This window comes from Onychostoma macrolepis, chromosome 15, assembly GCF_012432095.1.
Source record: "Onychostoma macrolepis isolate SWU-2019 chromosome 15, ASM1243209v1, whole genome shotgun sequence".
NCBI classification, from domain to species: Eukaryota; Metazoa; Chordata; class Actinopteri; order Cypriniformes; family Cyprinidae; genus Onychostoma; species Onychostoma macrolepis.
In genome coordinates, this window is record NC_081169.1 from 14,292,897 (window position 1) to 14,320,108 (window position 27,212).

The 27,212-nt window shown below is 36.7% G+C and overlaps 1 protein-coding gene across 2 annotated transcripts in view; it reads left to right on the plus strand.

Moving 5' to 3' along the window:
- The first annotated feature begins 3,992 nt into the window (after positions 1–3,992).
- ulk2 (unc-51 like autophagy activating kinase 2) overlaps positions 3,993–27,212 on the plus strand; it is a 34,471-nt gene continuing 11,251 nt past the window's right edge. The window contains exons 1-15 of one of the 2 annotated variants that reach the window (XM_058744653.1): positions 3,993–4,363; positions 4,882–5,077; positions 7,459–7,551; positions 8,111–8,152; positions 17,335–17,367; positions 20,730–20,766; positions 23,022–23,195; positions 23,524–23,597; positions 23,710–23,811; positions 24,461–24,519; positions 25,214–25,296; positions 25,386–25,436; positions 25,519–25,607; positions 25,761–25,932; positions 27,059–27,119. In XM_058744653.1, the coding sequence (XP_058600636.1) occupies positions 4,362–4,363; positions 4,882–5,077; positions 7,459–7,551; positions 8,111–8,152; positions 17,335–17,367; positions 20,730–20,766; positions 23,022–23,195; positions 23,524–23,597; positions 23,710–23,811; positions 24,461–24,519; positions 25,214–25,296; positions 25,386–25,436; positions 25,519–25,607; positions 25,761–25,932; positions 27,059–27,119 (1,268 nt within the window). In that variant the 5' untranslated portion in view covers positions 3,993–4,361. The remainder of the gene's footprint in view (positions 4,364–4,881; positions 5,078–7,458; positions 7,552–8,110; positions 8,153–17,334; positions 17,368–20,729; positions 20,767–23,021; positions 23,196–23,523; positions 23,598–23,709; positions 23,812–24,460; positions 24,520–25,213; positions 25,297–25,385; positions 25,437–25,518; positions 25,608–25,760; positions 25,933–27,058; positions 27,120–27,212) is intronic. The other variant, XM_058744652.1, reaches the window with a different exon arrangement.

Sequence of the window (27,212 nt, forward strand, 5' to 3'; positions counted from 1 at the left end):
TCGACACATGAAAAACCAAACAGAAGAGTCCAGCAACCACAACACAGCAAGCTAACAACCACGCAGAGAACCTTGCCAAACGCATGTCAACGCACAAGAAACCACCAAAACATCCTGACAAAACCATGTAGCAATGTGCTAAAAACAGCTTGGAGCAACCTAGGATTATCAACACAATCACCAAAAGCATCTGAAAAACCATACAGCAATGTGCTAAAAACATACTCTACAAACTGAAACTTACTCTATGGTGTAAAGAACTATGTAAATGTATTTACAGTATTTACAGGTCCCACTGTGTGATGCTCCATGTGACACTGTGATAGCTCAGTGCCTGGGCTTCTTCCTTCAGGGTTCCTCAGGCAGGGGCTCTTCACTGATGTCCACGTCTATTCGTGGAGCGAAGCTTCTGCTGGTTGTGGAGAAGCTTTCAGTGATGAGAATATATCCTTCAGGCTGCTCGGTCTCCAGTAGTGATGGGCAGCTGAGCGTCTCCCACAGGCACTGCTTTATCTTCAGTCCCAGCTCAAGGCTGTAGGGACGGTGCCAACCACAGCATGTCTTCATCATTGGCTCGGCTACAGAGCGGTAAATGTTCTGGTAGCCCTGTATACTGTGGCCGTGGATGGAGATGGGCTCTTCCTGCTGGTGCAGAGGAACCTGACACACGTCCACTGAAGAGACTGAGGCTCCTGGTCGGATGTCGGGAAGAAAAGCAGCGTTCTTCATGTAGCGCTCTTCCAAACCTTTGGGTCTTCTAGCTTTGGCAGAGATGCAGCTGTAGGTGTGATCTAACCTGATTACAGCTGCCAGCTGTGAAAGCTCACAGAGCCCTTGAATGGAAGAGACGGCCTCCACTAAGAATCCCCTCAGGTACGTGGGAAGAGCCCTGGTTCTTCTCGGGCGATGCTGCTCCATGAAGAGGAATCAAGAAAAACTTCACAAACAGACAAATTGATGAAACTCACCAAACTGCAGAGTTGTGAAGAGCTTGTGTGTGCGATCAGGCTTCAAGGCTTCAGGGACAGTTGTGTTGATTTTTTAAAAATCAACTAAAGCTGCTGTACTGACACAGAACGTTGCTGCTTATTTAAATGTAAACAACATGTCATCATTAGCAATAAGTCAATTAGAGCAGCATAAGCTATATGTTACATGTTATATATGCTTCTCTATTACCGTTAGCATCTTCATTTAATGAATGTATTTCTCATTTGTGCGCGTCTAGTTGTGTTTGTTAAGGCCAGCATCATTATTAGGAACTCTATGGTTCATGAATCATTTAAGTGTACAAATCAATCTGGCACTCACTTATACCTTTCATTCACTAAAGTCTCTTCCTTTTGAAGTGCACAACTGCTTTAGTGGCTTTTTCTGCCTCCATAGACTGACTTTAGCACAAGCTGGTAGTATTTTTAGTATGACTTGTGAAGGAGCAGTTCATTAGCTGTGAATCTGCTGAATGAATCTTGTTTGTGAAGGAATATCCATATACACATATTGGTATTCACATTTTTTAAAAATCCTTTTGTTGTCCTTTTTCTACCTTGGAAATGTCCAGTAGAGACCAAATAAAGCAAAAACAACAGATCTGCTTATATTATTTATGAAATTCTGTTTATTAAACCTGTGTCTTTAGTTTGTTGCAGACACCAATAATGAAAAGAGACATGAGGTTGTGAACAAGAAATATGGAGAGGCTGAAAAGAAAAAAAAGGAAAGAAAATATTTGGGTTGCTCCTGGCAAGATTTATTTAGTGATTTTCCATCATTAATGCTAGCTCACTTGGTTTGTTTTTTCTTCCAATATAATATTTTATTTTATCTCATTCCTACTGTTTCCATTAGGTACAGTCATCTTACCCCAGCTTATAATATCTGATGAATATATTATTGTAAATATTGTGAATATGGTGGTAATCATTTAGTTTGATAGTCTATATCAAAGTAGTACCATTCATTTTCATTTAATAAGACACTATTTGGTTAGTATTTATTGTAAGGACTAATATTTTTTCATAGCAATATCTTTGTGCTTTCAAATCTATGATATGCAATATATTTGCACTATAATGATAACGTCATGCACTGTAAAAATAAGTTGAGCCAACTTAAAGTTTTAAGGCAACCAGCTTCAGCAGATTTTTGAGTTTTCTCAACTTGTCATTTTAAGTTTATACAACAAAAATGTGAGAATCTCCCACAAAAATAAGTTGAGCAAACTCAAAAATCTGCTGAAGCTGGTAAAACATTTTTTTTAAGTTTGCTCAACTTTTTTTTTTTTTTACAGTGTGTTTATAATTTTATTATTACCTCTCTACTTTCACATCTCATGATACTAACCATATTTTGAGCTAAACTCCTCAGTTTATCAAATCTTTAGACAAAATATGCAAATTTACATGCAAACAAAAATATGGAATTTGGAGCAGTTGCTGATATTCACAATATATGGCAAAAAAAAGTAAGATTCAATTCTGATAGCTTGTATTGTAAGACAATAATTTAATTACAGTATAGCAGACTGCTTACATAAAATGCATGTAAATATAAATTGTCAGTCTGTATATGATATTTAAATACTTAGTTTTATGAACAAATTTCTGTATTTTTTAACTGTGGGGGCAAAACATATAATGCAATGCAATACAATGATGATTGAAAGATAAACTATACAAATACATTTTCCTCAAAACCTGATGCATCACATTTGATACACTTTTAAACATGATTTTTTCTCAAATGAAAATTATTTGTGAATAATCAAGTAAACCTACTTTGCTTCAGAACAAAAAGTGTTAATTTTGAAATATTACTAACAATATAAAAGTTATTCTTATGTTTACTTAATAAAAACCATTAAAGATTTCACAGCAAAAGACACATGCACACCCTCAAGGTAGATATTTTTATAATTATACTAAAAGTCATTTTAACAACTAAAAGCAAAGTTTTGATCACGTTTTTAATATGATTCAATAGAATTTACAGGGTTAATATGAGACTTGTTTATGGATTATTGTGTTTAAGAGGTAGGCCAGAATTCCCATTAAAGTACAGAAGGAATTCTTGACCATCACAACCAATGGAAACTGACAACCATGATCATGCTGTTCTCCAATGCTAAGTGACCATTAAGTGACACTGGAGACGGACCCACCCATGTCTGTTGCCTCACCCCATAAATCTTTTAATTTGATGCCTCACATGGACATGTGAAAGGCATGTTGAGACATGAGTCACTCAGAATGTGACATTTTAATAATAACAGCAGCCATGCATGTTCAGACTTATTATTTTTACCACACTTCTGGGAATGCTGCACTGCAAAAATAATTTCTTACTCCATATTTCATACTCTAAAGAAAAATCAACTTAACTCAAAGGGAAAACAAAACAAAACAAAACAATTGTTCTCACACAATTGATAGACATTTTATTTTTTTTAATTTTGATATTTTTTAAGATATTTTTTCCTGCTGAAGTAAATGTATCTTGATTTATGAATGAAATCGAAAACGACAAAAATGCTGAGGCAGAAAATCATTTTTGCAGTCTGTTTTACCACCAGAGGATGCCAGTGAGGCCTTTAATGACATAAGTAAACAATTTTGTTTTTATTTGCGTGTTCATAGAGGCAGCCGCCGCCAGGGGGAGCACCAAGCGCTGTCACATTGTTTTTGTTTTATTAAAAATAAATTAGCACTGGACTCTTGCACGCTGTGTAATCATTACTTTTATGTATTTGTTCAGCATTATGAACATTTCAAATGCATGTTTTTCTTGAACACATTAGGTATAACTACCCCTAATCTTTCTTACTTTGCTTTGTAAGTACTTATTAAACTACATTCTGGTGGAAAATTAGAAATGTTCGCTTTTCCACAGCAGCCTAAAAAATGTGCTTCTCCTTTGTATATCCAAGTGTTTCCTCGTCGAGCTCAGGCTTTGTGATGCGCGTGGGACTATCTCTCGCGGCGGAGGGCGACGCACTCGGGTGCGCGGAGGAACACGTTATGATGGTCTTCTCCTGTAAGAGCTCTGTCATTGTAATGCAGCAAGCTGTGATCATCATGGACAACTTCTCGGAACGAACTGAAGATAAACGTTAAATCCCCTTCACGTAACGGATCGTGCTTTTAACGTCTTTTCCTGCGTTTCTTAAAAGTGACCCACTGATGTTTTCCTGCATTGTCCCGCGAGATCGAAAGCAGGACAGGGGGTGAACTGAAGAAATGGTGTAACGTTACCCAGCTATCATATGGATTTGAAGGAGAGTATCATAGAAGCAGAAGGACAGATTGCATTAAACGAATAGGAACGGTGCTGGATCGCGTTGTTTTATGAACTGACCTGTCATTATGTAAGCGGCACTGCTCGTCAATATGTAAAATAGATGTCGGAACACTTCTAGATATTATTTATTGCGATTTATCTGCTGCGTTGTGATTGTAAATATTGTTGGATTTCCTCTGGCTGTCATTTTTAGCCAGCTAGCGATGGGAAACTCAGTGACCCACGGCGCCGTTATTGAGTTAACGAGGCACTATTACAGTAAGAGAGAGAGGGCGTTTGCAACCTCTTTCTTTCCTTTTAAACTGAACTGACATCATGTAGCTTGGAAACTATACAGCTTTGAGATTAATTCATAGCTATTTCATCTAGCTGTTTTGCGAAATGTCTTGTTAACTGGGTGAGAGAGCGACAACGGAACTAGTTATGTGCATCCTGCGCATCTACGTTAGCTACTAAACTTCACATTTAACGTTAGCTATTCCTTTGTTTTGATTCTTACCTCGTCTTGATTTTATGCCAAACAGCTATTAGGAAACTCTCAAGTGTACTAAATCGTCTTTCGCATTGATAATTTGGGGATGACAGGGTTCTCGGACAGACTGTCGTTTGGATTAACGAGAGTTTGAAGAACTTGTCCCCGATAGCTTCTCCATCACAAGCTGTTGTGTATCACCGGACACCTGCCAAAAAAATGGAGACGGTGGGAGACTTTGAATACAGTCGAAAAGACCTCGTCGGACACGGAGCATTTGCGGTCGTCTTCAAGGGAAGACATAAAAAGGTAAATAATAAGCACACGACTGGCTCGAGTCCCTGCGGATGAGCATCATTATTCACTGCAAATCTGGGCCGTGTTTGTTATATGCTTCTAGTTTATCCTATTTGCATGAGCGAGGCATTTAAATCTCAAAATTACATGTATTAAATGCATTTGAGAAATTTAGATTTGTGTTGTGCATGCATTGTGCTTTTGCACATCTCTCGGTCACGGCAGTTCTTGATTAGAAACCGTGGGTTGTTTTTATGTAACGTGTGCTAGAATAGGTCACATACTGCTGGAGTCGTTCATTCATAAAACAGCCTCCGTGAATAAGCCGTCTGACGTCAATAGGACTGACCGGTCTACTTGTAAGTTTGGGCGGAGGGACGGGACCCACATTTTGTTATGATTTTTGTGCTTGATTTTGACATTGCCTAAATACACAATAACACTCTGACTGGATGTTATGAGGACATTGCTAGCCGCTTAAACATAATTGCATCAAACTAACCAGTATCTGTTTGCTGTTAATCAATTTAGCTCCACTATAAATTAAAATATATATATTCACTATAAAAATATTGAAATTTACTAGAAACAAATTGGGATAAATACTACGCCTCATAAAAAAGTATCTTGATTTGATAAGCTGGAATAGCTACTATTAAGCGTTGGGATTTGAATTGGAGACTTTGGTACAAATCTGAGCAAAATTGGAGGCCTTGAGATCTCATCTGAAACATGAGACACGTGAGATTACTAGGTTGTTTTCCATGAGAAACATCTGAGAAGCATGCTGCATCTCCAGTTTCTCAATGTAGTCTCATTGGTGTCTAGGTAAAACTCCTGAGATATTAAAAAGATCTCATTTGTGATTTTGCATTCTGACTGGTGGGAATATTCTGATATAAAAGTTTGTAGCTGAGCTGATAATATTCTTATATTTTTTTAAGTTGCAATGCTTAATGCTAATATTGCAATGCTTATATAGCTTAATTTGCAACAGATCTGAAATACATCCGAATGAAACAAATGAAAAAAGAAAAAATATAGGCCTTGTATAGTCGTTGACTGAATGAAGACTGATCTGAATGGGATTGGAGAAGTCCAACATGTGTCACCATAGAGAAGCCTGTTGTTTCACCACAAGATTGAGTTATGACATTTTAATTTAAAAAGAAAATGTAAAAAATGTAAAAACGGTAACATACTGTATGCACAGATAAATTCACAAAAAATCAATAGCATGCATTTAGAAATTAGATTTATTCCCATTTCATACTGACTTTAACAGCATTCAAACTCTCTAGAATGTAGAATGAAAATCATGCATCAGAACACTCAATTGTACAGTTGAAAAACTGTTCAGTTCTGTTGAAACCTAGTCTAATCTGATCAAATGCAAATATTGGCCCATACCTCTATGGTCAATGATTTATTTTTCATCTGTAGATCATTACATTTGGTTATCTCTGCATGTTGCATATACTGTATGTTTGTGTGAGGAAATGCTTAGTGTATGCACAATATGTAGTATAATATCAGCCTGCGACTATATATAGCAGGAGTAATCTAATACATATTTATGATCACCTACCTCATCCAAAGCAGCTGACTCAATACTACCAGTGAGACAGTTATTTTCATCCTACAAACATATTATGATATTCATAATCACACATGCTTATGAGCGCTGATTGATGCATTCTAGATGGGAAGACATGCAGAATGATACAGGACATAAATTAGCTGCATATATAGGACATTTTCACTCTCTCATTCCTTGATTAGATGTGATATTAAAAGCAGAGACTTTGAATGCTCATCTACTGAATGAGGTCAGTGTAGAAGCCAGCAGCGTTTTCTCTGGGTTGCCTTCACCACGCTTGGCTGAGTCGGTTTTCAGCGAGGCGAGATGAACGCAGCCGCTCTTGTGTGCTGCCAGCACTTGGCTACAGCACAGTGTGCCGCAGGAACATCTCCTATTAACCTACATTTACATGAAAAGCATCGTTCTATTCATGGATTTCCACTTTGCGTTGGGGACACAGTTTCTTTAAGCTAGTGTGTGGCCCTTTGGAATCCCACCTTACACAGATGCCTCTCCCAAAGGCTAAAATCCCAATTATACTCTCCGCTTTATGTGGTACCAGGTCACAAGCCTGGAAATAGATGCAGAGTGGATGCAGTATAATAAAAAGAATTGGCTTTTGAAGCAAATGTTAGTGAGTATTCAACCAAAGACTCCCACATACAGGGTTAAACAGTCAATATTTCAACTCTAATACCTAAAATGTAAGAAATAAATGCTTTGTAGGATTCATAGGAATGTAATTAGGCTGTGTAACCCCCCTCTGCCATCCCGCCTAACGATAATTGCTCTCTTTGTATAATATTTGCAGAAGACTGATTGGGAAGTCGCCATCAAGAGTATTAACAAAAAGAATCTCTCCAAATCTCAGATTCTGCTTGGCAAAGAAATCAAAATTTTAAAGGTGAGCTGTCATTGTTGTTTTTTTGTTTTTTTATTAATAATACATTTATTATTTAATGATACAAAAGATTTCTATTTCAAATCAAAGTTGTTGTTTTTTTTAAACATTGTATTTATCCTGAAGAAAATGTATCACTGTTTCTACAAAATATTAAGCAGCACAACTGTTTTCAACAATGATAATATTAAGAAATATTTCTTGAGCACCGAATCAGCATAATAGAATACTTTCTTAAGGATCATGTGACACTGAAGACTGGAATAATGATGCTGAAAATTCAGCTTTGCCATCACAGAAATAAATTACATTTTAAGTTACTTTTAATGTTAATAATGTTTCACAATATTGCTATTTTACTGTATTTTTGATCAAATAAATGTCACCCTGGTGACCTCTTTCAAAAACTTTTACACTCATTTTTTTTAAATTATATTTACAATATTTATAATAGTATGTATATGTATTTTATTCTTATATTAATTTTGTTATTTGTTACAATGCATAATGTATTTATTTGTTACAGTGTATTTATAGACAGCGTTTATTTTTTTGTTCACAGGAACTCCAACATGAGAACATTGTGGCACTGTATGATGTCCAGGTAATGGCACTTTTACTCTTTTATTGGTGTAATCTCTGAATGCTTTATCCTCACTAACTCTGAGCAAAGATGCCTAGAGCTGTCAGTGCTGTGCTACTATCCACTAAGAGCTGTGAGGGCCTGCGGGACTGGCACAGTTCTTATATAACACCACCATTCACATGATAAGTCACATGACCTGTCCTAGACTAAGCCCTGCTGTACATTGCATGAGCCCACTTTGAGAATATCACACACATTCTTCTTTAATGCTAATAAAGTCATTAGAGCGGACATTAATTGCAATTATATAAATCCTAATGCAAAAAAACATTGTGCGCAACCCTTTGTAAGTCTCTCACAGTGCACTTTAGAGAATAATGTCACTGGCCAGAAGGAAATAAGATTATTTCTCAGCATCCTTGGGCCTGAATGCTGCATACTATGCGGAAAGTGTCAGAAGTCAGCCCGTTTTGTTAGCAGGCTAATTCATCCATCAATACCCAGCGTTCCTCCTTCTGCATCCCTCCAGCAGGCTCATATAGGGGGAGGGTTTGCCTCCTCTGGAATGGTGTGGGCTGCCGTTTCATTGGTCCAAACCCTCGGCTGACAGAGCAGGCACTGTTCTGAAAGGACGTTGACGTCTACGGCAGTATCAAGCTGTGGGTTTAATTATGGCTGTTATGATTCAGTCACTTATACACCTTTGACATGTAATGCTTCCCAGTATAGTGAAGAGAGTCGTTAAATATCCTGCTCTTCCCACGCAGCATGCTTATATAACACTCCCACCCGGCACAGACCTGCAGGACCCCTCATTCTTCAGTTAAGCATGCTTTTCTGTATCAGTTTTTGTGCTGAACGCTGCAAGATTTTTGGTCTACTCCAGGAAGACACTTGAGGAGAAGAGTGATTTCATGTGTAATCTATCTCTCCTGCAAGGGCAGAGAGGTCTGAGTGCACTACAAGCCGTTTACATTAATCTCGCTGATCGTTCTTGAAGATACACTGTTTATCTTTTAGTTGGTGTGAGAAATTCTAGCATTTTGTCTCGGCTGTGAAACTCTGTCCCATTTGGCCCAAGGTATGTTTTTCCTCCCTGTGCTGAAATGGAGAAGTAGGTGTCAGTCAGTAGTGACGTACTGTAGCTGTTCATCAGCTGTTTTTGGAGACTCGCATGCTTATGTAGTCAGGCAACTGTAAATAAATTTGTGCAATGCTGAGATCTGCTTCCTGCTAACTCCTGCCTACTAAATCACGGGGTCAGTCTGACCAAGGTGGAAGTTCATCTGATTTACCCGGGAAGATTCAAGTCATTCCACCCCTCCGTATTTCAGCTGTTCTTCTGCCAGGAAAAGACACAGATACCTGAATCATGTTGAATACTCACATGGGTTTGTGCAGGGAGGGTATTTGAATATTATTTGCATCAGAAATGATATGCAGTCATAAACATACTCTCTATGTGAACACTTACTGTTATGAAATGCAAGCAAACATTGCCATAAGGTGCACTATAGTGGGTGTTCAGTGACAAAATTTAAATTTCAAGATATACTGTTTCATCTAATTAAATCAATAAATAAAACCAGCACATGAATAAAAAATAAAAATCAAGAACAAAAATAAATACTGCATGACATATATATCAATATATAAAATAAATTCATATATATACATACATACATGCATATAAAGGGCTGTCAAATCAATTAATCGCAATTAATTGCATCCAAAATTAAAGTGTTTACAATATATATATATGTGTATACTGCATAAATACACATACATACATGTATATATTTAATAAATATATGTAATATATATGTATATTTATAAGATGAATACACACACACACACACACATACATGTAAATCTAAATATATACAGTACACAACATATATTATGTAAACACAAACGTTTATTTTGAATGTTATTTATCGCAATTAACCCTAATATATAGCTTCAATCAATCACTTTTTTTTAATTACTGCAAAGGAAAACAGAATCATTTTTCAGTTAATAACTTATGATGTTATAACATTTTTTGTATAAAAGCTACAATTGTACTAAATACTTTTCTAATTACACTGAAGTATTTCATTCCCCGGCGGCAGTAGCATTCATTAGTTTTGATCTCTGTATCTAATATAGCCCTTCATTCTTGATTTAATGAACTCACTATCACTTTGCAGATCTTAAGACACTGTAAATACAAAGCAAGTGGATACCTGCTTAATTGCTCTTCAAATGAAATAAATGGCCATTTACATCAGCGGGCACCAAGAGGCATATACTACAGAAAAAAGGTGACCTTTCTCCAGCACACTTTTCGTGATGGCAGCACGGAGCCCTGGGGAATATCGATGGTGCTCCCTTCCAAGCCCAATTACTCTACTGTGGACTGTTTACAATCCACTGTCATTAAAGATGTTAGGAGGATTGACTTTTTTGTACCCAGCCAGAGGTGTCTAGTTAAAGCATAGCAACAGGGTGCGCTTGCCCTTTCACATTTAAGCTGTACTGAGAGAGGCGGCCCTCAGATCCCACTACGCCACATGAAGCATATGCAGTGTGGTAGCGCTCCGGGCCAGACCTGCAGCTCCGATAACGATCTCGTCCCACATGATGAAGAAGTGTGAATGGAGGCTGCTTGTGATTAATGCCAATGTTAGTGCCAGTTCACACGTGCGTGCTTGTTTAGTGCGCGTACACATAGAGATGTTGAAGCGTTATTGAGCTTTTCCTCAATGGGGATCTGTACCGATGGAACTGAAGATATCTCAGCAGCCGTTTTAATTACAGGCTTGCAGTGAGAGCTGAGCAGCTCCAGTCAAATGCTATTCAGTGATGTCCCTGCACTGACAGAGGGAGGCTGGAGACCCGCTGTAATAACAGGGTGGTGATTCTTCTTCTGCCTGACATGGGTGTAATTGTGCTTTGCCTTTAAAGGGTTAGTTCACCCAACAACTCACCCTTAGAGCTGCACAATTAGTCAAAATAAAACCAAAATTGCGATATGTCTTAGTGTGATTGTAAAATCACAAAGGCTACAATTGAATTTAAAAATATGTGTTCTGCGTGTTTTGCTTTTTTTTTTTACACGTAAAGAGCTGATGATCAGTGCCGGATTTCGATGATCCGGTGTTTTTCAGTTCTCTTTTAAACCGGCTGTTGTCAACAAAAGAGAAACTTTAAGGTGTGCCTTTATTTTAGCAGCCCGCCAGAATAAAAACTTGATGGTTCAACGTTTGAAAAGAATGGATAAATTAGTGATATAAATGATTAAATTTTTATTATTATGCTGTAAAAAGAAAAATTATTTTTAAATATTTTATTTTTTACATTAGTTTTTTTTTTTTTTTTTTTTTTTTTACAATAGTAATATTTATTTATTTACTTATTTATTTAATAGAAATGCTCCAGGTTTGATGTGCTTGTTTATAGGGCTACACAATTAGGCTAAATTTGTTTTGATTATATATCAGTATGACTTTATAATAATATTAATATAATAACATGAACAATTATTATTGTTATTATTTTATAGTTATATTGATATATAGAAAATTCAGCAGCCTAGACGCATAGCACATTTTAAATAGCAATTTATGTAATAAAAATGATAATATATATATATTTTTTTTTATTCCAAGCCTATATAATGTTATATTTTGTGTGGAACACAAAATACGATTGATTGATTGATTGATGCATGTATCAGGGTTCGTACGGGTGCTTGAAATCCTTGAAAATGCTTGAATTTTAACATAGTGTTTTGGATAAAGTGCTTAAAAGTGCTTGAAAATGCATTTGCATTGGTGTCATAAAAAATAATTTTCTTACGGAATACTTCATATTATATATTTATAAATATTTATTTATTATTATTTTTTTTTTTACATAAAATAAGCTACAGCTCCGCTCGATGGAACCGAGTGGGAGATAAAAACACGTCGGTAGGTTGCCGCTTCAGTGAGCGTTGGCTTGAAAACGACAAATACAAATTATGGTTAAAATAATGTAAAGTCTCCTGTAAATTCAGCTTTTTTTCATGGGAGAGTCTGCGCTTTCAAGTTGTGTAAAAGGTAAGCAAAAATGCCCATGCTCAGTTAAATTAAATATGTTAAGACTGTCACAATTAAAGTGAAATAATAAAATAAACATTTCAAAGTCAAAATGCAGGGCGGGTGTTTTTAATGTTAATTTATCTCTGACGTGAACCGACTGCCTTGGCATTTTCGTTTCATCTCATTGACGTACAGTATAATGTCTGAAAGTATAATTTATACTTATCTGACTCATCCCTTTTCGTTATTTCTTAAAAATATTTTAAAGGCTGAAATGTTAAGTTTGTCACTTTATAAAACTCTATTTGTGAAAACCTGTATTTGAACTGCAAATCATGTTTTTTGCAGTCATTTTATGGTTTAATATGTTACCATAGACATTGCCCTTCCCCGCTCATATAGTATTTATTTGATTTGTGCAGGTCTTAAAAAGCCTTACATTTTATTTTAAAAATCCTGGTGGTACCCTGTAAATTATTTCTTTCTTTCTTTTTTATTTTATAATTTATATACTTTATGTCAGATATTTATATTATGCAATGCTATATGCGATCCAGACCGGTGGTTTTTAATAGCACAATAACATTTGATTTAAAGTGAAAAACTTTGAAGATATTAAACATGTAATTTACCACATAAATTACCAATTCTAACTATCCCTTGAAGAAACAGAGAAGTGTTTTTCAGATGTGCAAAAAACATGTAAATTTGTAAGGAAAGGGACATTTGTAAGGAGATCCAATCATGGAAGAATTGACTGTTCGCAAAGAGCTTGATTGACAGGTGATTTGACCAATCAGAACACGGATATTATGTGCCGCCGCTGCTATCTGCCATCTTGCCCAACATCTACGGCTGGTCACAGAACCATAGATTACCAGAACCTGGTTAAAGAGCCACAAAATGGTATTTATTGTTTGAGTTTCTTAAAAAAAAAAAAAAATGACAGTTTGAAATCTGAGAGTCCTGAGACCTTGTTTCATATCAGAAGTAACCTGCTCTGTCTTGTCTGTCGGTGTGTTGTCAGTTTTCTCTTTGCTCTGTGATGTATTTTTCACTGCTTAAGAATATGATGTGTAGTGTGAGAGCGGCATTGTTTGTCGGGGATAGCAAGAGTAACGGTAAATTCTGGATACTTGGAAACATAAAGTGGGAATGAGGAGTGGGCGGGGTTTTGAGGCAGGGTAGGAGGAGCCAGACTTGTTTATGAGTCACATATGCATGAGACAATCATATGTGTCAAAACAAAACTTGAACTTCCTGTTAGAGAACAGCGTGTCCCAGTGGAGAATGGATTGACTTGTTGTCTTCAGTTTTCTGAGAAGAAGGGGAGGGATGAATTCAAATGAAGACAATGAGCAGCGAGTGTAGTTTGCAAGGAAAGAAAGAAATACAGCCTGGAAACATCTGGAACCTGTTAATGATTTCCTCGAGAGCTGCCTGCAGGAACTAACAACAGTTCAGCTAATAAGTTGTGTTCACAATGTAGGATAATACTCTTTGCAATTTAGCAATTAATCCATTTTTTCACCTTATAGTGTAAAAGTGCTCTCTAAATGTCTGCCCTCATTTCTTTCCACCAACATGTCACAAAGTGTAGGTTGTCTGTTTATTTACCAGCCCTTCATGGGCTGTAGACCCAAGAAAATATATCTTTATCTCTTTCTTTATCTTAATACTGTGAGGTCCATGGCCTTGCCAATGGCAAAATGATGTGCTGTTGTTCTTCACTACCTGTTCCTGCTGATAAACATCCTCTTGTGTGTCATTCAGAGCTCCAGGGACATTGCTTCAGAAACATTCTCATCTAAAAGGACAGTCTGTGTCTATTGGCTCACGACACCTCAAGTATTCATTACAGCCCTAGAATGTTGTGTTCCCTCATCATTTAGATTACTAGAAACCCCTTTTCTAAGAAGAACACATCCATCTCTCGCAGTTGGTCGCACATGTGGTGTTTCTCAAATATTCCTAGAATTTAAAGCCAGGATTTGGCTGGTTTCCACCTTATGTAACCCAGCACGTCTAGTTATGATGCAATACTCTCACTGCCTGGCTGGACCGTGCTGCTTTTTGACTTCATATCATGCCTGTATTTTCCAATGTTTTGAAGTTTGTGTTAGCTGTGGAGATATGATTGGAACGCAGCTCTGGAATCTCATAGATTGAGTTTGTTTTTGGTCAACGGTGCTTTGTTGTAGGGTTGACCTGATACCAAAATTAGGCTTTTGTAAGATAGAAACTTTTAATTTCTGATTTAGTGATGCACCAAAATTAATTTTTTTGTTTTCATTTAAGAAAGTTTTCATTTAGGTAAAAACAGAAACAGGTTTTATGTGAACAGGTTTTGGTAAATAAATTGGGTATTTGAACTCATAATGCTCTTTATGGTATCTTGTTCTCAGGTGATAAATTAAACCGGTGATAGTAAAGTTCTTAGGCAACGAGATGCCTTTTGATATTTCAGCTGGACATATTTGAAAAATTGCTACTCTAGCATCATTTCTGGTCGGGGTAAAGTGTGTCATGTTTCTTGGTGTTGCATGTTTACCTGATTTAGCTTACAAAATAGACATTGACACAGTCAAAATGTGCTGTCGGACAAACGCTGATTAAATGTCACTCTTTCAGTCAAAAATTTGGGCTATCCAAAACTATTTCATCCCAAAAATTTTTCTTTTTTTTGCTGTTTCACCTGATTATTATGGTTGTTGAAATTCTGATGCAATGGTAGTCTGCTGTCTACTCTAGTTTTTCAAAATTGCTGATATTGGCTTATTACCTCTCCATGGCTGATTATTCTCTCCATATCCAGTTATGCTTCCCAGCTGCCTTATATGCTAACTAGCTCTAAACACACAGTAACTAATGTTACATGTCCCACAGAAGTAGAAGCACATTGTTGTGAGGCACTGAAAGTTTCAAAATAATGGCCGTTCAGGTATTGTCCAGAGTCCAGTGTTTGGTAACTGACCTATTTTATTTTTATCCTTGTTTACACGATAAATATGAATGACATTACCACTGTTCTTAAATCATGATGCATATTGTTATGCAAGAGCCCAATTGGAATCTCACCTCTTGCCAAAAGTAAGGAAAAAATCAGCAGAAGGAGATCAGGGCGGCACTTGTGTGTTTGGACATGTGGTTCTGGACCCATAGCTGTTTGTTTTTCTTTTCCTGACCACACTTGGTCAACGGTTCCTTTTGCACCCCTCATCAAATAGCCCGTGTGTTTGTTTGTGCATATCATGCTCAGGGCCATTTGACTTCGGATGAAGTCACAGATGAAGAGGTCAAGTTCAAGAAATGTCTGATATGTGATAGCAGCGTTAATGAGGTCCTTGAGTTGATCAACCCCTCCACCCTAGCCGGAGATGCTCTATTTCCTTTCTCCCTCCCATCCCCCTCCACTGCCAGCTCAAATCAGCCCATTATGCAATCAGACTGACAACCAGTGGCAGTGCCCCTTGTAGCCCCTGGACTGCACTGATCCCGGATCCTAGATCCTATAAATGGATCAAGAGCAGAACTGGGGAGGTGGGCTTTCCTGGGAACAGATTACGAAGTCATAAGCCCATGAGCTGCTTGTAAAGTTTGATTCAATTTTACGAAGACAAACACTTCTTTTTTCTTGAATAACATGGATTAGGAATGCACCAATATTAAAATTGTGGTTGATACTGATAAGCCAATAATTATTTTTTTCTTAGCAGATATTAAAAGTCTTCAAAAGATATCAAATATTTTGTCTAAATCAAAATTAAACACCAAAAACTAAAATCGATCATTTTAAATGCTACATGTGCAAGATTACGTTTAGCTGTGTTATTAAATTATTAGTGTTATTATAAATTGGGATCCACCAGCATGAATTTTTACCAAACACTGAAACCAAAAAAAAGTTTTCATTTAACCAAAACCAAAAAGTTTCCCTAATTAAATTTGGTTAACTGAACTCGATATGTTGTTCAGTGTGCCATGTTCTCATCTGATATTTTAAACCAGTAAAAACGTAGTAAAATGAGCCGCCTCTCGATATTTCATCCAAATAAATTTTCCATATTGTTCTTTTAACTGATTTTTGGTCACAGTTGTATCTTATCTATGTTGTGTGTAGAAAATAGACACTAATTTGTCATTGCAGAAGTGCTGATTAAATGTCAATAATTTTGGCTCTTCTAAACTATTTGGCCAAAATCAATCTTTTTTTTTTTTTTCATTTTGCTGCTTTTGCGAAATTGCAGGGTATTGCTAGTTATTAAGGAATAACTTTAATGGCAATCATGACGGCAAAGGTAACCTAAATGTAAAAACAAGAAAAAGTTGCAAAAAAACGCTTAAAAATTTGCAATATCGACCAATAATCAATATAGTGCTAATATATTTCACACCCCAAACATGCACCAATGAATTGTTCATCACTAAAGTAAATTTAGTCAATTCTGAAGTCATTTTGACTTTCAGGATCCTGCCATTTTTAAAACTTCATAAGGAGTAGCAGAGATTTTGAGTATTCAGTCATCTTGAATGGGTGAGGTAATGAGATACAGTGAGGAGGAACGAGAGGTAATGTGGGCAAATGGAGTGTTGACCGCTATGACAAGCTCTTCCCACACACACTCTCCACAGGCAACCACTTATGAGCAGCGCATAAAATGGCCGCGCTTTCTTTGTTAATGGACCAGTCTATCACAACTGCATTAATGGGCTGCCAACATCAATTCACTGGAAGTTACCATGAATTATGAAACTTTGAGATGAGATGGTGGAGGAAGCTCTGTAGATTGGTGGCTTGTCTTGTTTACAGTAATAGCCCACTTCATAGAAAAAAACAGGGGCCTCATGTTTTTTATTTGGCCAGCATTCAGAGTCTAATTCCTTAAGTATTGACACAGCAGCCCAAATAGCTGTTATGAGGCTAGTGTGTCTAAACGGTTTCAACAACATGAGGTTTGCATGCCAGGATTTGAAACGTGAGTCGTATTGACTTATGCACGTGCCTGGATTTCCACAACCATCTGCTTGCTGGAGGATATGGACCTGTGTGCAAAAAAAAAAAAAAACTGTTGATTGATGTTTGCTGTAATGTTCTGAGTAAACTTATGTGTCTTATCTCTTTTTTTCTTTCAGGAAACGCCAAGTTCTGTGTTCCTGGTTATGGAGGTGAATATAAAGCATGTATTCACCCCTCTATCTCTTGCTTCTCCTTTCCACTCACTCTTGAGGCCACAGCGTGCCTAATGTTTCATAGCTATGCTTTTAGTATTGCCCAACACTGCAGTCTCTGAAGGAGAAACAAACACATGAAGAGGCCAAACTAAAAATATCCGTTCAGGGAAAGCTGCTCTCAAAAACAATTTCAAGAGCTTTAATATCAACTATCTTTAGTGTGTAATATCAGTCCAACACTTCTGATGTATGTACCTTATGATAATGGAACCTGCTGGCTTTCTGAGTATTGTTTATTGGCACCTGTCTGTGTGACATGAGAGGCTGTCTGCTTCTGAAACACTCAAAGTCTTCAACACCAGAGCCACTTACACATAGTACACACTAGGGATGCTCCGATCAGGATTTTTGCAGCCGATACCAAGTACCGATTTCTTGTCATGCTGATCGGCCAATACCGATGCAGATTCTGATGATTCAAGCTTTATATAACATATGTAATAATGTTATATAAATAATCATAAAAATTATTCCTTATACAGTGAACATTTTAATATTCATTTAAAATGGTGTTTATGCATAACATATGCTATATCCTCTAGTATTTTTATCTAAAGCCAGACGTGCTTTATTCAACCGTGCCCTTTCTCTCTCTCTCCGGACGCGTGCCGGCTCCAAGTTTAAGATCTGCGATGACGCGGTTATTCTGACAATAACAGAAACACTGTGAGCAGCAAAAAATTATACTTTACTTTCACTAAAACACAGCAGAAAACAACAATGCTGCAAATATAGTTATTTTTCTTTCTATCTATATTTATCTATCTAGAACCTATGACTCTGAGTATTCAAACCAGATGTGAGAAGACGTTTCTGATCTACATTTAGCGTTATTAATCTGTAGGCTAAGAATATTTAAATATATAAATAAATATATATATATAATTGTTGTTAGATGACTAGGTTAAAATTTAAACTTTGAAACTGTTATCTTTCTTTTCTGCTCAAGATGAGAACGTTTTGATTAACATTAAAATTAACATTTAAACTCCAACATGGAGAAGTCTAATGTAACTCATAAGGTTTAATACTGTCCAATAAGACTGAAGAGGAAAAATAACTAGAAACTTTTAAACTCCACGCTGTGACTATTTTTAGCCAAGCAGTGCGAGAGCCGCTTCAGAAATGTGCCGCGGCTGGTATAAACACAAGCACTGACTAATCGTGGAACGCGTGCAGTGATGCGCAGATCAGCTCTAACGTCACTGAACCTGCTGTTAAAAACTGAAATATCCATTCAATCATCATGCAAAACATACACGTCAAATAACGAAGTTTTCATTGTTTCTCAAAACACTTTCACACCGGCAGTGACATGACTGCAGCGCCAAATCATTTATGTCCCCACGCATCATGTACGTCCTCGCGCATTGACGGCATCAAATTGCGATCGGTACGTGAGATCGGCCAAATGTATGAGTACCGATCGAATCATAAAATGTGATTATCGGCCGATCGATCGGAGCATCCCTAGTACACACTGAGGCAATTTGCTCTTTGTGTATGCACGTGTCCCAAGTTCTTGGTTTTCCTTTAGATTAAACAGTAAAGCATGGTGCTAGCAAGGTCATGGGTTCAGATCTGTATGCTTTAAATAAGAGCATCTCACAAATAAGGAGTGACTAGTCATTTGATTGAGTTCCCCCTCTGGTCCGAAAATAAGGGAGTCAAGGAAAATATTTCATATTTAATAAAATTGGGAAAGTTATGTAAATTAATGAAATATTAAAAAGTATAAATCAGGGTTATTATAGTTAACTAACACTAAAACCACAAAAAGTTACTTTAAGCTGCAGTCCGTAACTTTTTTGGGTTAAAAATGATCCAAAATCAATATTTGAGCAAGTACATAACCAGTCAGTGTTCAAAACTATCGCCTTACTTTAGCCCGATTAGCCACAACGGTTAGCTTATAATAATGTTTTCTAATTTGAGTGGTACAGGTGGGTTTTCGCAGGAAATTTGAGCATGGCACTGCTTCATTACATCACGTCTGTAAACATAAAGAAGTTGTCCCGGCTAGTAGGCTATCGCATGTGAGGATCCTTCAGGTGGCGGATCGTTTATAGCCTTTTCTCACAGCAGCTAGAATAATTAAATGTTCTTAATATGAAATTTGAATGGCATGACAATTAGATTAGACTGTACAGAAATTGAAATGCTAATACACACTATACTCATAGTCACGTAATGCTGATGTTGTTAACATTAATAATTTGAGAATAAAGTATAACAATAATAATAATTTGCACGGTTTAATGTGATATGAGCAACCGATTAAATCTTTAAATTTAATTACCATTGGTAGCGCGATTTATGGTAATGCTTTTTTCCTCAGTTGGTCAGAACAAACGTGGCAGATTGTTACTTACTTGTTCAGATGACAGTATACAGTGAAAATTCTTATTTGGGTCATATACAGTATTTCGAGACGTAGGCTAGAATCTGTGATTGCGAAGTACAGTAAATATCCAGACTGACTGCCACACATTCACCTCAAACCATTAGATTCATCTGCGCACAACCCCACGCAAGGAAGATAATTCCGCAAAAAGCTGCAATTCCAGGTTTTCAAACAGAGATGGCGACAAAGAGGCAAAACCTACGGACTGCAGCTTTAAACTTATATAAAATATTGTAATAATATTATTTACAAGGCAACATTTCTCATTTTCATTTAGTTTAACTTGATATACTAGAATAACTAAAACTGAAATAGTCAATAAAAACTCAATAGATATGCTTAAAAAATGAATAAAAACATTTAAAATAACTATAATTAAATAAAAACAGAAAAGAAATAATACTGTTAGTATAATAGATATTTCTCGAGTCATTTTATTTGTTTCTAGTTATCTGCTCGGAAATATTTTAAAGTTAAAAATTTCTCTTTTTGATTACTTCTATAATAAAACTTGCTTGTAAGCCAGATGTAAAATTGATCACATTGTTTCATTTTTTTAAAGCCTTCGATCAAAGGTCCTGATGTTCAGTCAGAGGTTTAAAGATGTTATGTCATGTTAAATGTAGTGTATTATCTCTGTCCACCCAGTATGCTCAGGGCTATTTCTCTCCCTCCATCAATGACGTGGAAATTTACTGGCCGCCAATACACACTGACATTCCCATAATGCTGCATCACTTCATCAGATTCATTGATGTGTGTGTCACTACACCACCCTATCCTCCTCTTGCAGCCCATGAAATATCCAGTCCTTGAGCCTCAACATTTTTTTTATTGTCCCATATTGATTTTAAAGTTGAGTTTTATTTTCTCTGTTTGTTTCCTCTTCAAGTACTGCAATGGAGGAGACCTGGCAGACTATTTGCAAGGTAAGCAGCTTGTGAGGTAAACACATTATTTGGTCAGGAGTCTCAAAGAAAAAAGCATTGTTTTTAAAACACATTTTAGAAAAGTCCACCTATAAATAGGTTTCTTTGCACATTAAATGGGGAAATGAGACAGTGAGCCAGAGTTGAAGTGTTTGCCTCCAGGGTTCAATCTTAAAACACACTTACCTCCAACACTTTCAGAGAGCCACTACTGCCTCTATTATCATATATATTTAAAGCTTTGCCCACATACCCATTGTGAATAAACTGTGAAGTCTGTTGTTAGGTGTTTACGAACAGTCTTTGTTCTACCAAAGGAATCTGATTGGTCTATAAACCATGTTTTCACTGAATGTATGATGCAGAGGGCATAATAGAGATGACTCAGGGTGCCATTTACTTAGTGCATATGATGTTGGCTGGACTGTTACCCCTTGTTATGTTCAGACGGAGTGTTATCTTTGTTTATCCATGACGGTTGACACAGTACAGCAGGTCTCGGCCTCTCACACTTCTCCCCCTGTATAATTATGCAACTGTTCCTTAGTTATACAACCTCACTGCTACGTCAAACACTGTGTTTTGGGATCCGTACGAGGTTCATTGTGATCATAATTGCTTTGTTTACAGAGCAGATTGGGTGAAGGGAATCCTCTTAACAGCTCAGTGGATTACAACAGTTTTGCTCGAACAGGAGACCTGGAGCGACATCGCTTCATGTAAAACCCCTGAGCAGCTTCTGATTTTAACATTTATTCCAATCAGGGGCTGAGAGAACATGACCGTGATGGTCTTGGATTAGCTCAGTGTAGTGGACATTCTTATTTAAAGGGATTGTACATCCAAAACTAATTCTGATATTATTACTCACCCTAAAAGTGCTCAACAATAAGGAGTGAAAGACAGTTTCGTGCCGGTTGATGGAACTGTAACTTGACCTATTTGGAAAGTGCTGCATTGCAAACTTAAATATTTGGAATTCTGCTTGTCAACTTTATATCTATCAAGTAAAAATGGGTTGAAAACTAATCAGTAATGTTTTGACGTGTATGCCATTTTTAGAATTATTGGAGTTTCCTGTGTGGTTATAATTACTGAATGATTTATAGGTTTTATTGTGTATTTAATTTGTTAAAAAAAACTTAAAGGGATAGTTCACCCAAAAATTTAAATTCTGTCATTAATTATGTCTCATGTTGTTCCAAACCTGTAAGACCTTTGTTCATCTTTGGAACACAAATTAAGATATTTTTAATGAAATCTAAGAGCTCTCAGACCCTGCATAGACAGCAACACAACTACCACGTTCAAGGCCCAGAAAGGTAGTAAAGACATCATTAAAATAGTTCATGTGACATCAGTGGTTCAACTGTAATTTTGTCTTTACTACCTTTTTGGACCTTGAACGTGGTAGTTGCATTGGTCTGTGCAGAATCAGAAAGCTCTCGGATTTCATCAAAAATATCTTAATTTGTGTTCTGAAGACGAACAAAGGATTTACAGGTTCGGAATGACACGATGGTGAGTCATTAATGACAGAATTTTCATTTTTGTGTGTACTATCCCTTTAACATTTGATGAAAATTTAAATTTGTGTGTGGAAAATATGTATTTAAAAAAATATATATATCAGAATAAAGATTAAAAAATCTACATTTAAACAATAACTTTACAGTTATACATGTAAATATGTTATGTTGAGTTATGCTTAGTTCTACAATATTTTTTGACTATAAATGACTCATTGGCTATAATGAATCGTCTGTACTATCCCTTTAAAGGTGTGGTCACTTTAGCAAAGTTTTAGCCATTTCAGCAGAAAAGATCCATTGCCTATAGACAGTAGCCTAGTGATGTGAAGCACAGCTTGCACAGAAGTCACTTTCAAACCAAGCTGCTTTCTGATGGCCATCACAGCAAATTTGTGACCAGCTTGCGTGACGATGCAAAAACTGCATGGGGGGATCTTTCACCCTCACCCAAAATATCCAATCATGTGGATTCCTACTAAAATCACTGCATTACTCAGAGAAAACTTGCCAAACAACCAAGCTTTGCTCTTTAAAACTTGTGAATCTGAGGTTTCTTGACACATAAAGCCAACTGATTTTCAGGAAATGTTCTGTTTAGAAGCATTGTGATGTAAGTGGTCATACCATCTTGCAAGGGTATCTGGGTAAATGAGGTTTTTATAAAATGTCGTAATGGATTTTATAGCCATGTTACTCAGCAGTACGACGTCTTTGCTCTTCCAGCCAAGGGCACTTTGCGAGAGGACACGCTGAGGGTCTTTCTACAGCAGATTGCAGCAGCCATGCGCATCCTCAACAGCAAGGGGATTATTCACAGAGACCTCAAACCTCAGAACATCCTGCTGTCCTACACTGGCCGCAAGAAGTCCAGCATCAACGGCATACGCATCAAGATTGGTAACACTCTCCCCAGCGATTTATTGCTAATATTATGTGCAGTACATCTACCGTAAAATTTAAATGTCTAAAACCACATTACAAATCTGGGATCCAAAATTGAACTTAAAACTGGAAATGAATATCTCAGGACGTTTGTAGTCCACTGTGCATGTGCCTAATCTTTCATAACTAACAGTCTATGTAATACACTTTCCGCCCTCTGATCTCTCACACAGCTGGTTCTTTGTTTCCATTGTCTCATTCTGTGCAGAAGTTAGAAGTCGTGACTCTCAGACAGCAGCATGTTGCTATTAATAATAACACCGGCGCTCTCTTTGTTTTACAGCTGACTTTGGTTTTGCAAGATATCTCCAGAGCAACATGATGGCGGCCACATTATGTGGATCTCCAATGTACATGGTCAGTAGCCACAAGCTGAATTCTGTCTCACTGTCTCAGATTTGTGAAATATAGCAGCCGCGTGAGACATTGGCAGCATCATGTTCTTATAATCTGTCACCACCCTCCACAGGCTCCAGAAGTGATCATGTCCCAGAACTATGATGCCAAAGCTGACCTCTGGAGCATTGGTACTGTCATTTATCAGTGCCTCGTGGGAAAGCCGCCTTTTCAGGTTAGTTTCATGATGCTGAAGTTAAAGGGTTACTCCACCCCAAAATGAAAATTTTGCCATTAATCACTTTGTCTTCAGAACACAATTGAAGATATTTTGGATGAAAACCGGGAGGCTTGTGACTGTCCCATTGACTGCCAAACAATTAACACTGTCAAGGCCCAGAAAAGTATGAAAGACATGGTCAAAATAGTCCATCTGCCAAGGAAACAAAAATACGCAAAGAAAACAAAAATAACGACTTTATTCGCCATTTTGGAGATTATCTGCTGGACGCAAACTGCGTACGCTGTTCTGTGTCAGCCGTACCACACGGATACGTTGTTTTCCTTCAAATCAAAGTGTAAATAAACAGACTATTTTGATGATGTCTTTCATACTTTTTTGGGCCTTGACAGTGTTAATTGTTTAGCAGTCAATGGGACAGTCACAAGCCTCCCGGTTTTCATCCATAATATCTTAAATTGTGTTCCGAGGACGAACAAAGCTTTTACAGGTTTGGAACGTCATGGGGGTAAGTGATTAATGACAAAATTTTCATTTTGGGGTGGAGTATCCCTTTAAATTAAAGTAATATATTTTGAATATCAACTGTAAGTGTTATTTTGATGGTGTTTTTAAATGGTGTTTCATGTGTTTATGTGATCAGGCTAACAGTCCACAGGACTTGAGGATGTTCTATGAGAAGAACAAGACTTTGGTGCCAAAGTAAGAGCACTGACTAGTTTTAGTGTTTCTTTTGTCGTATTATGTGTCATAATGCTAAATGTTGTAAAGTAAAACCACAGTTGTCTCATATTATGGTTGGGTTGTTTTAGATACTGATACCTAAATAATAGTAGTGGCCAATATAATGCTGATACGTATTTACACTACTGTTCAAAAGTTTGGAAAACAGAAAATAATACTTGTATTTAGTGAGGATACATTAAATGGATTTAAAAAGTCAGGAAAGACTGCAAAAGATTTCTATTCCAAATAAATGGTGTTCTTGGTCTGACACTAAAGACTGGAGAAATGAGTAGAAAATAGAGTAAAATTTCAGCTTTGCCATCACAGGAATAACTTACATTTTAAAATATATTCAAATAGAAAACAGTTATATTAAATGGTAATAAAATTTCAAAATATTACTGTTTTAACTGTATCTGATCAAATAAATGCAGCCTAATGCATTTAAATATCTTAATGAATTTTTAAAATCTTTTACTTTTTTTTTTCAGTACTGTATATACACAAAATAACTGAAATGAAAAGAACACTTAATTTACATATTACGTACTCAAAACTAACTGAACATTTAAAAAAATTTTGTTTTTTAATAATATTTTATTAAGCCAGTAATCTCAAAATGGCCAGTCACTGGTTGTTATTTAATAAATAACTAATGCTTTGTTCACAGCATCCCGAGAGAGACGTCTCCTAAACTGGAAGATCTGCTGCTGGGGCTGCTCCAGAGGAACCAGAAGGACCGTATGGATTTTGGTCAGTGTATTTCTGTTGCTTTAGTGCATTGTGGGAGGATTTGCACCTTGTTGTTCCCTTTCACTTATTGTATACTCTTCTGTCTGCAGACACTTTTTTCAGTCATCCTTTCTTGGAACCGACATCAACTATTAAAAAATGTAAGATATAAGAGAGCATTTGATGAGCAAATTTGATGAGTAAGGTGTGGCTGGACTCTAAAACAGCTTTTGTTTTACCCAGCATGCCCTGTGCCAGTGCCTACGTGCCCTGGCTTGGTCACAGACAGCACGTGTGGCAGCTCTCCTTCCTGTCGTTACGTCTCTCCGCCGGTAAGCCCCTTACATTGTCAATGTTGAATCCACTTTCACACCACCACAGGCGTGAGCAGAGGTGTTGTGTGAGATGATTATGGCATTCAGAAGGGTAATGGTACTGACTCAGCTAAAGGTAATCCAGTGTTTATCTTCACCTTTGTGTTGCAGTCCCTGCCAGACATGCAGACTCTCCCCGAGGACGTGTTGTCCTCTCCACCTCTCGGCCCTCCCAACTACCTGCAGCTGTCCAAAGAGTCAGGCGGCAGCACCAGCAGCAAGAACTCCTCCTGCGACACTGACGACTTTGTGCTGGTGCCCCATCTCTCTGGAGAGCAGTCCTGTGAGTCACATAATGTCACCGAACACATGCCACACGCTTAAACAGACCACAGCTGACGTTTACACTGCTAAAATCATTTAATAATCAGTATTTTTTTTTCCAGTTACAATATTAAAACATTCTTAAAACAAGATACGTTTATTTTATAATCTAAGTTTTTTACTCTATTTGACCATTAATGTAAGATTAAATAAATAAGATATTTTTTTATGATTCACACATTTTATTTTTCTTACATAAGCAAAATAATATACTTCATTTTTTTACTCCATGTGGGTAAGGTTTATTTAAAAGGATTTTAATCCTAGATCTAGATGAGTTTGAGGTTTGTGTTGAAAACAAGAAACAAATGCAACTTATATTTAACTTATATTTTCTGAGAACAAGTTTTTGTATCTTACACAATTTTGTAAAATATTCATATTTTAATATTAAGTATAATGTCTTATAATGGTTCAGTATTATCATTCTGTTATAGAGAATAAATCTTGAATTAATTATATATTTTTTTGATTTAAGCCTTTTTATACAATCAGTAAAATATAAACATATTGAAAAATATGTAATTCACGATATGTTTTCTCAATTTTGTTTGGTTTTAACTAAGTTTTGTTATGGTTATTGTAAGTATGTTTAGGTATTTTTACTGGAAAACTTGATTTAAGAAGGTAAATCTTGAATAAATTTTTTTCTCTTACTATATTGGCTAATGATTTAAGAAAATAATTTAATTTTAAGATTCTTTATAACTGAACAAAATATATTTAAAAAAACAGAAAATATTGAAAAATACACGTAACTCCGTATACATGATGTAGATTCTATTAGTTTTGTAAGATTAAACTTAGCCGCAAGTTTGGATATTTTTACAGGAAACCAAATGAAAAATACAGAGCAAGAAAATGAATATTTGCAGTGTACTGCTTTTACGTACTAAGCACTATATTTGAGCAGCTGCTGGAGCTGCTGGTGTGTGTTTTTTTGCGTATAGAGAGGCGTCAGCTGAGTCAGCGCTACGAAAGCCTTCCAGCGCTGATTACGCTCTCACACGCTGTGATTTATTGGTGTATGTGAGACTGTGTATTTATGTAGTTCTCACGGCTGTTGTTCTTTCTCTCATCTACAGATGACCCTTCAATGGGTGCAGTGGCCCGCAGGGCGTCCAGTGAATTCCTTCTGTGTGGAGGGTGAGTGTGACATCGCTCACTTGATTCGTTACAATGCTTTAAAAGCTCAAACCTTCACCTCTGCACGTTGACTTGCGTCGAGCTGTGCAAATG